This window comes from Polypterus senegalus, chromosome 2, assembly GCF_016835505.1.
Source record: "Polypterus senegalus isolate Bchr_013 chromosome 2, ASM1683550v1, whole genome shotgun sequence".
Classification (NCBI taxonomy): domain Eukaryota; kingdom Metazoa; phylum Chordata; class Cladistia; order Polypteriformes; family Polypteridae; genus Polypterus; species Polypterus senegalus.
Window position 1 is genome coordinate 125,283,419 of NC_053155.1, and position 12,975 is coordinate 125,296,393.

Consider the following 12,975-nt stretch of genomic DNA (forward strand, 5'->3'; position numbering starts at 1 on the left):
CAAGGTCATTGTCATAATGATAATGATTATGAACCACAAAAACACCGCAAACCTAGCTGCATTGAAAACAAAGCTCTTCAAGGCTCAGGGGTGCAGAAACACCAGGAGTTTCTTAGTGGACATTTGTAATGAACAGATTTTATAGTTGAGAGAAAGAAATAGAGGAAGGAAGACATAAACAGATGTGAACTGTAAGGGGCAAGTGAACCAATCGGATAGACAGGGGATGAATACCCACCTTGTCAGGCCCAAAGAAGATGCTGTGTTTAGCTTTTCTTGCTCTTATTTTTTAAAATTTTTTTACATACATCGTATAATTTTTTTCTGTTTAATGTAGATGCCATTTGTGTTACATTTTTGCCCTCTACATGTTCTGAGTTAGAAGGACTGCCACAATGTATTGTTAAAAAACAGAATAACATATCAAAACTAATGTGAGAATCAGCAGATGACAGTTGGCAAACAGAAGCTACCCCACCATTATTTTAAGAAAATGTGTGAGTTACAATTATAAAATTGCCATCCACAAGCACTGTCTTAAAAACTTGAGCTGGAGGACGTCTGCCAAAAAAATAAAATTGCCACAGGCCACTCTTATCCTGTGCATGAAGCTTTTTGACATCTACCCTATAAAGGACTAAGAGCTATATTTGCAGCAAAATTGACACAAACTATTAATTTACAAAGTCTGAATACATACAATCTTCTGTCTGTTCAACATTATACTTATATGAAATGTGGTGATTAGGCAATACAGTTATTTACCTGACGAATGATGATATTTACTGTGGTGATTGCAGATCCATTTTTTAATTTTATGATGCAATTTTTGTTTTCATATTTATTTAAATATTTATCAACATATTACATTACATTTCCTATGAATTCAGTAAACCTCAAACTATGACTAATGACCAAACCTTTTCTAGCTAAATAGTCCTCGCTTTATTCCAGCAAGTCTGATATAATACAATGCAAATGTACATTAGCAAGGAAGAAGACCATATATTTTGCTTTTATTACCACTTGGAAAACTGGTGAAACATACCATCTCTTCTGACAGTGCTTTGGAGTACTTCTTTCCCATCTTCTTCTTCATTGTCAAGGAAATATCCCTTATTTTTTGACTGATTCCACCAGTAGTACTGGATGTTTTGCTCAAATGCGAATCACTGCTTTCATCACCAGCCTCTCCTTCTACAGCCTAAAAATTAATTAGAAGGCATTAATTCACTAAAAATCACATTAAGTATGAAAGATGGGTGTTTTTAGAAGTTATTAAACATCATTTAACTTATTGTTACTGGCCATAAAGAAGGTTTTTGATATTATACAAAATAATTAATAAAATCAAGCTACAGTATGCATCAAATATGCTTTCAGTTTTTTCTAATTTGTATCAAAAATATTCAGCATTTAAGAGTGTAGGGGAGTATAGACCCCTATAGCCCAAAGCAGACCACCTCTGACTCAGAAATGATTATGTGCTCTGGCTGGATGTAACCCAGTTATGGTTCTTAAAGCCTCTTCATATCAAAATCTATTTGTGCTTTGAGTTGGATGGAGAGATGGATCAAAGGAAGAAAAGGGAAGAGGCTCAAAAGAGACAGATGAGTGGGAAAGGCTCTTGTGAAATGGGGTAATTCTGTGTGCAGGCTCAAGTTGTGCTGTTCTCTTTGTTACTTTGTGTTCTTACTGTGTTGATAGTCTACTTGTAAGTGCTTCTCATGAGGCTTTTCTTCATTTATTGTAGAAATCATCTTTTAGAATATATCCAGTTTCTTTGTATTTTTCTAGATGTGAAGAGAATCCGGGTGGTTACTCTTCATTCAGAGGGTAATCTAAAGAGTATATGACTGTTTTGCTCTGACTTACAACAATTCCTGTCATTTTTTTCTGAACGTTCTGAAACAATTCTCTTCCTGCAAATGACTGCAACATATCTGGCTTGATCAAAGTAGACAGGACATGATTAAACGGGTTATGTTATGCTGGGCCATTCACGTGAATGGAAGACAGAGACCACGATTTTCATTTTGAGATATTGCCAGAATGAAAGAAAGGCTATTGTGATATTCAGGGAAGAAACTAAGCATAGATGAGAAGTCACTCTAACACCACAAAGGGAAAACACCACTACCAATGGATAACTCATTAGTGCTCCAATTCAATACTCTTTTTACAAAACAGAATGTATTCAATTTAGACACAAACTAGTCAGCAGAAAAGAACGCAGGTGTGTGATGCATCCTAGCTGGAATGATAACGTAATGGCCATACTGTACATTGTAAAATTACATCAAACCCTCAGCCTACTAGATGGCAGCAGCAGTGTCCTGTTCTGAGGTCCAAGCTCCTGGAAAAGCCACCCACAAAATGCAGTTGCTGCAGTAGTCAGATGTTTTATGAGGTTAAGGGTGACCCATAGGTCCTTCCTGGCAGAACAGAAATGAGAATGGAAATACTCCCGTTTAGAGAGTTATAAAATCCTCCCTATTATCAGTCAGAGGAACTTGGAGTAGATAGAAGAGCAAAGGTAAATAATGTATCAGGCAGGGAATAAGAGGAAGCCAAATTACCGAGAAAGAAAAAGTTGTGAAGTGTGAAGGTGTGAATTAATGCTGAGATTACGTGTGTATGTGGCTTAGGCATCCATAGGGTGACAGAGTGTTCTTTCAGGGCACTGGCAGATAAACTGTTTGAACAAGACCAGAAGATGCATGTAACAAAAAAAAGGTTAAAGAACAAAAGGAACCCGAAGCCTAAAAAAAAGACAAAATTTAAGGTCGAGAAAAAAATTAAGAGGTCAAAACTGAAAGTAACTTGCGAGTAGAGTTTGCACAATGCTTCTTGAGAGTTTTTGGTGTTTGCAGATTGGATAAAGAAATGAATCCCTAGCCTTCCTTTTTTTCTGCTGCATCAATTAAGCACAAGTCACAACCTCAGAGGCCACGCCCCTAGAAACACAGGGAAACAGACCTAACAACGGGATTTCAAGATGGCGGTGATTAAGGAACTAAAACATCTAATGCATGTCAATGAACATTGAAAACAACAAAGGGAAGAAGACCCCATTGTAGAACACAAAGCATTAAATGCAAGCTGTAAACTTTTATATCAAAATCGGTTAATGACACTATCTGAATTATCACTAATTGTTGAGCTAAAATGTACAAAGAAAAAACAGTTTTAAAATGTTCTTTCTTAGAAGAAACAATCTTCTCTTGGTGCATACGCAACCAAAACAAACGTTGACATTGGTGTGATCCTCACAATCACAAGAAATCTAATTGGTCAGATCTTGTGAATGACCTAGTGTCGTTGACGATTAAACAAAGTGTTCCAAGGTACAGCTAGCAAGGAACAGCAGGCAAAAATATGCACCTGTTTAAGCTACTGCAATGAAAAATAATGGAAAACAAAAATATAAATTGGGACACCTAAATTGGGACTAATATACAGAACTGACCTGTACATTACATGGATCAGCAGGTTATCCTGGCGATGATCATACATTGGATTATGTAGGATTGAATATGGATGAATGTATAGTCAGTAAGAAATTCTTTATACATCAACCACTGAGTTGACTTTTCATATAGCATCCTATTACTCTTTTTTAGCAATCTGTTAACGTTTGGCTGGGGCATTTCAAGCAATATTATCAGCAACAAGTGTTGTATATTTAATCTGAAATAGGTTTTCAAGAAAGTTGTGACAACTGCAAAACTGATATCACACAGTTAATACTGTGATTGGATTATAGTAATGATTACCACTTTAGGTTGTGGTTTTGCCATGGTTCACACCCAAAAGATTTCATTCTAAAATAACAGAAATAAACTGAGAATCAATATTATTTCACAAGATTTACCTTTTAAAGTTTAATCCATTAATCAAAAGCCTTATCCTCTCCATTAACTATGAAAAGGCAAACCAAATCCAAGCACCTAACCCATTTTTTTCCAAATCCATAACTCTGCAGCTATTTAACTTCCAATTAAACACGATTTGTTTCAGGAAACAGTTGTGTTGCAAGAGTTTAGCAAAGAAATTAAAAATCACTGCTTTATCAGGGAACAACACAAAAAGTAGAGGCCTTATGGCCTTACTGAGGAAACATTTTTGAACGGAAGAAACACATATTGGCTCTGCAAAGGATCAACACCCAGTGCGCCAAATGCTTTGTGGTTATTAGGCGGTCCCATTAGTGCTCTGTTTTCTAAGCATTGAAATTTTACTCTGTTACTATGGAATATGCAAAAAATTAGCTATGAAGTGTGCAATAAGATAGGACATACATATCTTAACTTGCCAAATCACTTTGTACACAGGCAATCTGCAAGCATAAGCTATGCCATCTTGTACTTCTGATCAGCATCATGCAGATCAAACATTTTTCATGAGACATACACCACCTTTCCACAGACCAGTGCTATGGCTCTTCTCCAGATAAGAGTATGAAAAGCATTGCCATTTCAAGGCAAACCAATGTTCTCCCGGAAATGTGAAAATTGTCAGAATCATGGTATCAGCAATCGTTGTCACTTGCTGTTATCTACCATCACAATCTTTAGCAACACTGAGACCAAGCCAAGCACTAATGGCTGAGTGGTGCTCCTACTGACAGTTTTTCTATAAACCTATCTGTCCTTTTTCTCCAATCCTTTTTAGGCTTTCAAATTACGTGCATTTCTTCCCTGTCTGATGGGCTAATAACACTCACTCGTCTAGCTTGGCCCAGCCTGTAATGAGGCTGCCTGCTGGCTGATACAACACTTTCTTGCAAACCCAATAATGGGTACTCACTTATAACACTGTAAATAATTTCTAAAGTTTTTTTTTCCAGACACCCACCCTGATTGCAAGTTTTAAAGAGAATCCAAACAGTTAGTTTGGGTGTCCTAGACCTCCCAGAACATCTCATATTTCAGACCTTGCCAACAACCTATCACGGCTACATCCTTGCTTTGAGTTTAATTCTGCTGTGATTGGCTTCAGTTTTCCCATAACACTGATTTTGTTAAGAAAATGGAGGGTTGCAACATTATGGCTACCAAAATAGAAACAATTATGGTTGTGAAGAATAGACACACATTGGTCACTGCTGCTATCATACAGCTCCAGAAGTCTTTTTAAAATTCTGGTCCTTGTTAGAATTTTTGCATTTTCACTGTGTCTCTATGGGTTTTCCCCCACATCCCTGGGATGAATGTGTTGGGCTAACTGAAGACTTTAAATTGGCTTAATGTAAGTGCACAGCAATGCTCTGGCATCCCATCCAGGACTTCACTCAGTGATGCCAATGTAAAAACTGACTCCCAATTATTCAGAAAAGGATTACATGGGTTTGAAAAATGCTCTGATGGATACTTTTGTTTGTGAAATTCTGGTAGGGTAAAGTCCCTAAATCTAACACACAGCCTGATAAGGACCTAAATCAGAAAATCTCAGTTCTGATCCTAGTATTTTCCTTTGCATGTACCGTGACATTCAATTTTAGTTTGACACAAACCAAGATCATAATGAGAAAGAGCACACTTCAGCCCATAACACACTGCCTAGAGTAAAATGTGCAATTTGATTAAAATATAAACACAAAACTGTGAATGCTTCATCAGCATATCAGGTCATACCTGCATTGAACTCTTTGTTATATAGCTGAAGATCACAATAAATAATTCTTAAATGTATTATATTGCACAGATCTTACTGGGAGAGTTAAAGGGTACACTAGGGAAGGATATTGAAGTGGCACCACCACCAAGCTCTTTGTCTCTTACACCTCTAGCCAGAAAGCCTGATATTCAGAAACAGACTACAGCTCTTCCACTATTCTTTGTCCTTCTGGTTATCAGTTCTCAAAATCAAAAACTAATATAACATGGCATCAGTCTACAAGAGACTGATGAACAAGGTGTACTAGGCTTGCATAGCATATTTTATTTATAACAATGTTTCCTTTCTTTTGCAAAACAAAAATCAGGGTTATCTGTTGGCATTCACACCTTGTTGAACTATGTCTTGTTTTCACATACTCTATAAAAATAGGTTGTCTGAATATATTTATGAATGCGGAAGCACAGGGTTACTTTTGCATCCTCACAGCTCTATTTGAATCTTGAACTGGGCACTGTCTACGCGCAGGTTACATGTTTTTAATGTGTCTACATTGTCCTTTTCTCCAGGTACTAAAGTCTTCATTCATATCCCAAAGATGTCTTTAAATTGGGTGTGTGCCTTGTGAAAGTCTGGGCCAGTTCTTGCCTAATTCTCAGCATTGCCAGGACAGACTCTGCTCCTATGCAGTCTTGTGACTGAATGATGAGAAAATATCCATCCATCCATTATCCAACTCACCATATTCTAACTACAGGGTCACTGGGGTCTGCTGGAGCCAATCCCAGCCAGCACAGGGCACAAGGCAGGAAACAAACCCTGGGCAGGGCGCCAGCCCACCACAACAAGTGAATATTGTTTTTGCAAAATTGTTTTGTTGTTCATGAATGTTCAGCGTTGACAATGTCTTACTATCTGTAGTATCTAAATACAGTGTATTTTAGACTTTTTAATTAAAAACAACAAACATGTAGTAAAGCTTAATAAACATACATTAATCTCCACATTATCCTCTGCTTTTGTTCTTGACGGATGATGTTTGAAGGCATCAAATCTCCCAAAGCTGGATGACCGCTAAAACAAGAAAAAAAATACATATCATTTAATCAAAATATGAACAGGCTGGTGTGACATTTTTAATCCAATATGTCATTCATCATTATCAGTTTAGAAATGAGTTTTTATTCATTACGTTAACTGTGAGTTTCTTCCTTCCACTTTCAAGAGTAGCGTTTGGGGGTGGCAAGTGGAGTGACTACCCCAGGCCCTGTGCCTAAGGGGACCCGGCTTTTGAGGTCTGTGTGTCTCGTTGGAGCAGATTTGTCAAGTTATATTCTCCAGTTACATTTTGATAAAGTCCGTTTGCTATCATGCAAAAATTTAGCTGAATACTATAATGAGAAAATCTGGTGTATGTTAACATTATTTTTATTAAATTCGTACGCAAGTTTATACAGTCCACACATACCAGTAACAGCATTTGACATAACCGGCCTCACATGGGGTTGCTCAGCCCTAGGCCCCTCACCCCTCAAAGGCTGCCTCTGTCCACTTTCCTCCCTTATAGCAAACATGTGCTATGAATTGCCAATTTCCTGCGTGAGTGTACATGTGGGTATGTGTGAGAGTGAACTCTGAATAGTAAATATGTTTCTAAAATACAACTTTTACAATTCAAAAATAATTGGTCACTGTAGGAACAATAAAAGGGAATGAAAAATCATATTGAATTAAATATTCCTGATCAGATTTTCTGCTGCCAATGTTACAAAATTGATCCTTTATGATTCTATCACTGTTAGAAAAAATTAAATCTTTAAACATGATCATTTCTAATTAGGTACAATTTTTTCCAATTCTTCCTTCCCTGTTAAGGATTGAATCAGCATTATGTACAATAATGCAGCTATCATTAAATACAACATGTTAAGAAGACTGGATGATATATTATTATTTCAGTTTCAGGTAGGAGACAAGTTGTAATATATATTACACAGTTAACATTTAAAAACTGCAAAACTATAGGATTATGTTAATTTGTTAATACCAGCGCAAATATATTTGCCAAGTTTCCTCCTTAGGCAAAACAAATAAAAAAGGACTGATGTTAAATGTTCATGCAAGGGGCAGAATTGCCAGATCACTACTAGCTTTCAGAAAAAAATAATTAGTGAAGGAAGTTTGATTTCACCTACATAAACTAGTTCTATCTTGGAAAAATATGTGGCTACAAATTTTTATCTATATTTGGATGCTAAAAGTAAAGACTTTGGATATCTTTTTCACATTTTATCAAAAAAGCAAAACATATTCAGTAGTTAAAGAAGGAGGAACAATATAGACCGACTCAACACTTTCTGTTTCTGAAAAGCTTACTGTCTTCAGCAAAAAATGAACTGATGTGGATAAAATGAAACAATGTAAAAGGTTTTCACCTCATACTTTCATGTAAAAGTTCAGAGTGCATCAAATATTATAATATTCATTAAATCCTTCCTGTAGGCAGAAATATCCCCTGGGCACTAACCTATTGCCTGGTGAACACATGCATACATTAGAGCCAATTTAGCCTTACAAGTCCACGTAACCTGTATGTGTTGGGACTGGGTGAGGAAACTGGAGCATGCAGAGGATACACACATGGACCCAAGAAGAACATGCAAACTTCATGCATGGAGTGCCTGGGATGTACACCCTTATGTTCTTACTACAAAAAAGCAGCACTACCACTGCACCACAATTCTTATATCAGACATACGTTTTCTGAACCTGCTCAGACCATTAATCCTGCTTTGCAGCTGCTTAAAAAAGCTGTAAGACAGAGTCAACCTCTGGATGGGAAGCCATTCTGTCATGTTGCACATTTATTTACATAACCATACTGAGCACAGAATCTAAACTGAGGACTCAGTCATTTCCCTTGTTTTTTGTCTACTCTCCCTTAATTTATGAGTTTCAACAAGCCCTTCTATTCACTTAAATACTACTCTCATTGCCCCACTGTCCATTATCCTCACTTTGACTGCTAAGTTTGAAAGCTATCCTAAAATTTAATAATGCATCACACTGCTGTGCTGCTCCCTGCTTTGTAGTCCATATGGCAGCTTTAAACCTCCCTTTAACACTTTCTATTATAATTTTTGTGGCATGCTTCAAGTTTCTTTTGGTATCTATCAATGTTGCATTTTAAATTGGTATTTATAATTATTTGCCGAGTTTAATTGTACTATTTTATTTATATATTTGATAGTGTTTTGTAGTCTTGTTGAAAGTCGAAGCTGTTAATTACACTATCTAAACTAAACAGCAAACACTGAATTTAGAAATGCTAGTCAAGCTGATCCTGCGGTGGGTTGGCACCCTGCCCAGGATTGGTTCCTGCCTTGTGCCCTGTGTTGGCTGGGATTGGCTCCAGCAGACCCCCGTGACCCTGTATTCGGATTCAACGGGTTGGAAAATGAATGAATGGATGAATAGTCAAGCTGATCTGCACGTTTTTAAATGAAACTGAGATCCAGCCATCCATCCATTTTCCTAACCATCTTTTACAAAGCAATGTCATAGGAAAGCTTGAGCCTATCCCAGCAAGCATTATCACAAAGGGCAGAATTTGCTAACGTCACACTCGTGATCAGATCATGCTGCTCATTTGCTTAGCTAATGCATTCCAGTAACTTACCTTTCTTTCTCTCTGTAGAAATATTAGTAATCACTTCCTTCAGCTAGTGATCCCCTGTCCAAACTCACCTCCTAAAATAATTTCACTCAGAAGTAAAGTGGTAGCGCTTAAGGGGTAATGCATACAACTGTGGAACAGTGCCATCCAAAGTGGTGAATTAAAATATTTAATGCACAGTATTTTAGTGTGTATGAAAAAGGAAGTCAAACCCTTTTTAGTGCTAACTAAGTAGGACATCATTCATATTTTTTTTCTTTTGGCAGATGATATCTCAGTGACAGATTAATTGAGGATAATACACACAACAAATTTATCATGTTTAAAATGGAGTTGATATGTACAGTACATGTAAATAAATTAAAATGAATCTAGAAAAGTAATCATTACTGTAAATTAGCCTTTTGTAAAGAGTGCTATACAGTATATTAATACATTATTTCATGCAATAAATACTCATATGGTTCTCCTTCCTTCTTTCAGATTAAATTGAAACCAGCTTTGCTATTCTAATAAGACAGGGTGAAACTTGTAATCAACATAGACCTCATGTTTTAATTTTAAACATGGGTTGTATATTAGGTCTGGTATAATAATATGCATCCGAACCTTTTCGTCTTTGAATGCAACTACCCGTTTTCTCCACTTCCTCTTGGTGTTGCTTGTCGAACTGACTACTCTTATAAGTGTTATTTTTTTTTTATTTTCAATTACCAATTGCCTGCCATACAAAGTTATCAGTCATTAGCATTACAGCTATAAACCTTGTTCAGAGCAAGTGCAAGAAAGTCAGTACCACAGGGCTGTTTCTAGCATATAACGTCGGACAATAAACAGGCCAATAAGACCACTTTTCTTATATTTAGACCTTTATTTGATATTTTTATTATCCTTTTCCATTTCTTTATCCTCCTTTAACATGTTTTGCCTATTTTTCAAATTTTCTAGCCCTAGCAACCAGACACACACAGATACATTGAAACATGCACACATACTTTTATCAAGTAGGATAAGCTGATTTCTGTCCATTCAGCAGTTACTCTCTGTTGGACGTATTCAGCATTAATGTCTGCAATGTACCATCCACTGGAATGAATTTTGTAGTGCAAACAATAGTAAAATGCATTGCATTTTTTATTCCAACAGATGGTATATCACAATTATTAACACTGCTGTTACAGATCCCATACCAAATGGCATATAACAGATATAGCAACTGGATTAAAAACACAGATATACAGACACACATACACAAAGACACTGGTATTTTTGTTAAGGTGGACAATGGGTCCCTTCAGAAAAGATGATCAGGACTGTGGAAAATAGAAAAAGCTTTGCAGGAGAGGTGACTAAACTGAGTAAACAGATTTGGATTATTAAATTGGTGAGGGGGATGATGATGGTATGTTCGTCCTCCCAGCAGTCTTAAGCAGGAAATCCCATTATAAAAAGTTGAATGGACAAACATTGAATATATATTTAACATAACATATGCTAGCAACAACAAATGCAAGGCAGGAACCAGTCCTGAATTGGAGACCAACACATCACAATGCATACTTACTCACACACATCAGCCCTGAGGGAATTCAAAATCAGTAATCAACCTACCACACATACCTTTGAAATTTGGACAAGGCAGGATGCCAGGAGCATTAGGACACAGACACAGAGAAATAGTGAAAACTTCACAAAGATTTTATAATATTTAAAAACAAAATGTTAAGTTGCATTATAGTGATCATGAGGATTCATTTTGCAGTATGGTAACTGTGTGTGTTTGGTAAGTAATAAATTAATCAATTTGGGCAGAGATCTTGCTTCATAGTTCTGTTCAGGTCAGAAACATTTCAGGAGAGTTTTTTGTACTTCCCAAAAACTGTAAACTAATTATCCTTAGATTTATAATAATTGACAATTTATCTTGTAATTTTAAAAAGACTGCCTTTCTACATTTAAAGTTTGTACCCCTAGTATGTGTGTGTGTGTTCACCATGTGATGGAGTGGCACCCTACCCAGGAAATTGCTCCTGCCTTGCTCCCTCTGCTAGCTGGGATAGGCTCCAGCTGCCCCATGACTCTGCTTTGGATAAGCAGGTTAGGAAACTGAATATACCTCAGCAAGTAGGTATGAATAAAAAATATTATGAGGTTATCTTCTGAGGCACATATTTCACATTTGGTCCATTTTTTAGCATTACGTCTTGAAAATGAAAGACAGAAATTTAAATTTAAGGCATTTGTAAGATCTGCTGCAGTCAAAATGTAAGGAAATTGAAAATTAAATTACAACTTGATATGATTATAAACTTTTCCTGTATTAAGTTGGTTTGGTATGTCACAGTTTATATTTTTGTAAACTTTTTGTACTACTACTTTCTGCCACTATCGAATTCCAGCTTACTCTTTACTCTTTACTATTTAATACTGCGTTATCTCCAGTTACAATGATTAATTCTACTCCTTCCCCATCATAACCTTATTTTAAACCAAACGTTATTCAAATATTAGTCTACATGAGTTATAATCTTACCTTTGGCTTTTGAGTCTTTTGTTTATCTGAAACATTTGAAGATTTCCTCTGTAACATTTTTATTCCTTTTAGCAATTAGTAAATCCCCTGAAATGTGTCTGAACAGTCTAGTAGCTTAACCCACACTGGCAGTTTAAGAAAAAAGAGCAATTAACTTCCTCTGTCAAAGGAGGATGTGGCCTCATTTGAAGTAAAAAAAAAAAAAGATAGTAGCACAATGAAATATTAAAGGTAAAAAGGCACACTTTTGACAAAAAAACACTCTTTCTGTGTAATTAGACTTTTTTCAATCATCTATTTTTGTGGGCTAAAAACAAACTTTTTTTTTTTTTTAGCATGAATTATTAATTTGTCCAAAACAAAAAGATACAAACATACTAAATCTGATTTCATATGTAATTATTACCAAACCTTAGGAAGTCTGTGAAAATAAAAATATTGTAAAGTTAACATACCACCTAGATCAATTTTACACAACATAAATTTGTTGTGAATTAATTAAATAAATTAAAATGTGCATTTGTATAACACTAAAACTGTACCTACAGTCATATCCTGTAGAAATGATGACCTGCACTTCATAATTAACATGTTTAAAATTGAACTAAGTAAAGGAAGAGGAGGTAGAGAAGGTGAGCAGAATAAAATAATAACAAAGAACCTTTAATTGCCAAAAAGTAAAAAGTATCTTATATTTTCTCATGTTTTCTTTTCAAATTCAAATGGATACCTGTTTCTTTGAAGCCCTACATTAAACCATCCATCCATTCATCAATCCCACATAATCTAGTTTGGAGTAGATACGGTGTCTAACCCCTATATTCATCATCTTGTTCACAATCGTGGGGGACCGATTACAATTGTAGCAGCCTTGCTCACAAGACAGGAAGCCCCTCGATCACTGGGCACACGTTTAGACGCTCATACATATGGAGCTTTTCTCTATTTTACTGATCACTACTATCACTTTCTTTTATGTGGATTCGTTCCCGGGACACTTTTTAATTAAATATTGTTTTTATCATTATGCTGCTGCTGGAGTATGTGAATTTCCCCTTGGGATTAATAAAGTATCTATCTATCTATCTATTGTGGAGGACTGCCGGCTTCGTGCTCCGGCCCTCACCCCCAGGCCGCCGGGAGGAGC

The 12,975-nt window shown here is 36.2% G+C and overlaps 1 protein-coding gene across 1 annotated transcript in view; it reads right to left on the bottom strand.

Annotated features, from left to right (window-relative positions):
• Positions 1-11,941, bottom strand: part of LOC120523327 (SAM domain-containing protein SAMSN-1-like) — a 62,460-nt gene extending 50,519 nt beyond the window's left edge. The window contains exons 1-3 of the mRNA XM_039744544.1: positions 11,829-11,941; positions 6,613-6,693; positions 1,049-1,204 (exon numbers count right to left, since the gene is read on the bottom strand). Of these exons, the coding sequence (XP_039600478.1) occupies positions 1,049-1,204; positions 6,613-6,693; positions 11,829-11,885 (294 nt within the window). The 5' untranslated portion in view covers positions 11,886-11,941. The remainder of the gene's footprint in view (positions 1-1,048; positions 1,205-6,612; positions 6,694-11,828) is intronic.
• Positions 11,942-12,975: the final 1,034 nt, after the last annotated feature.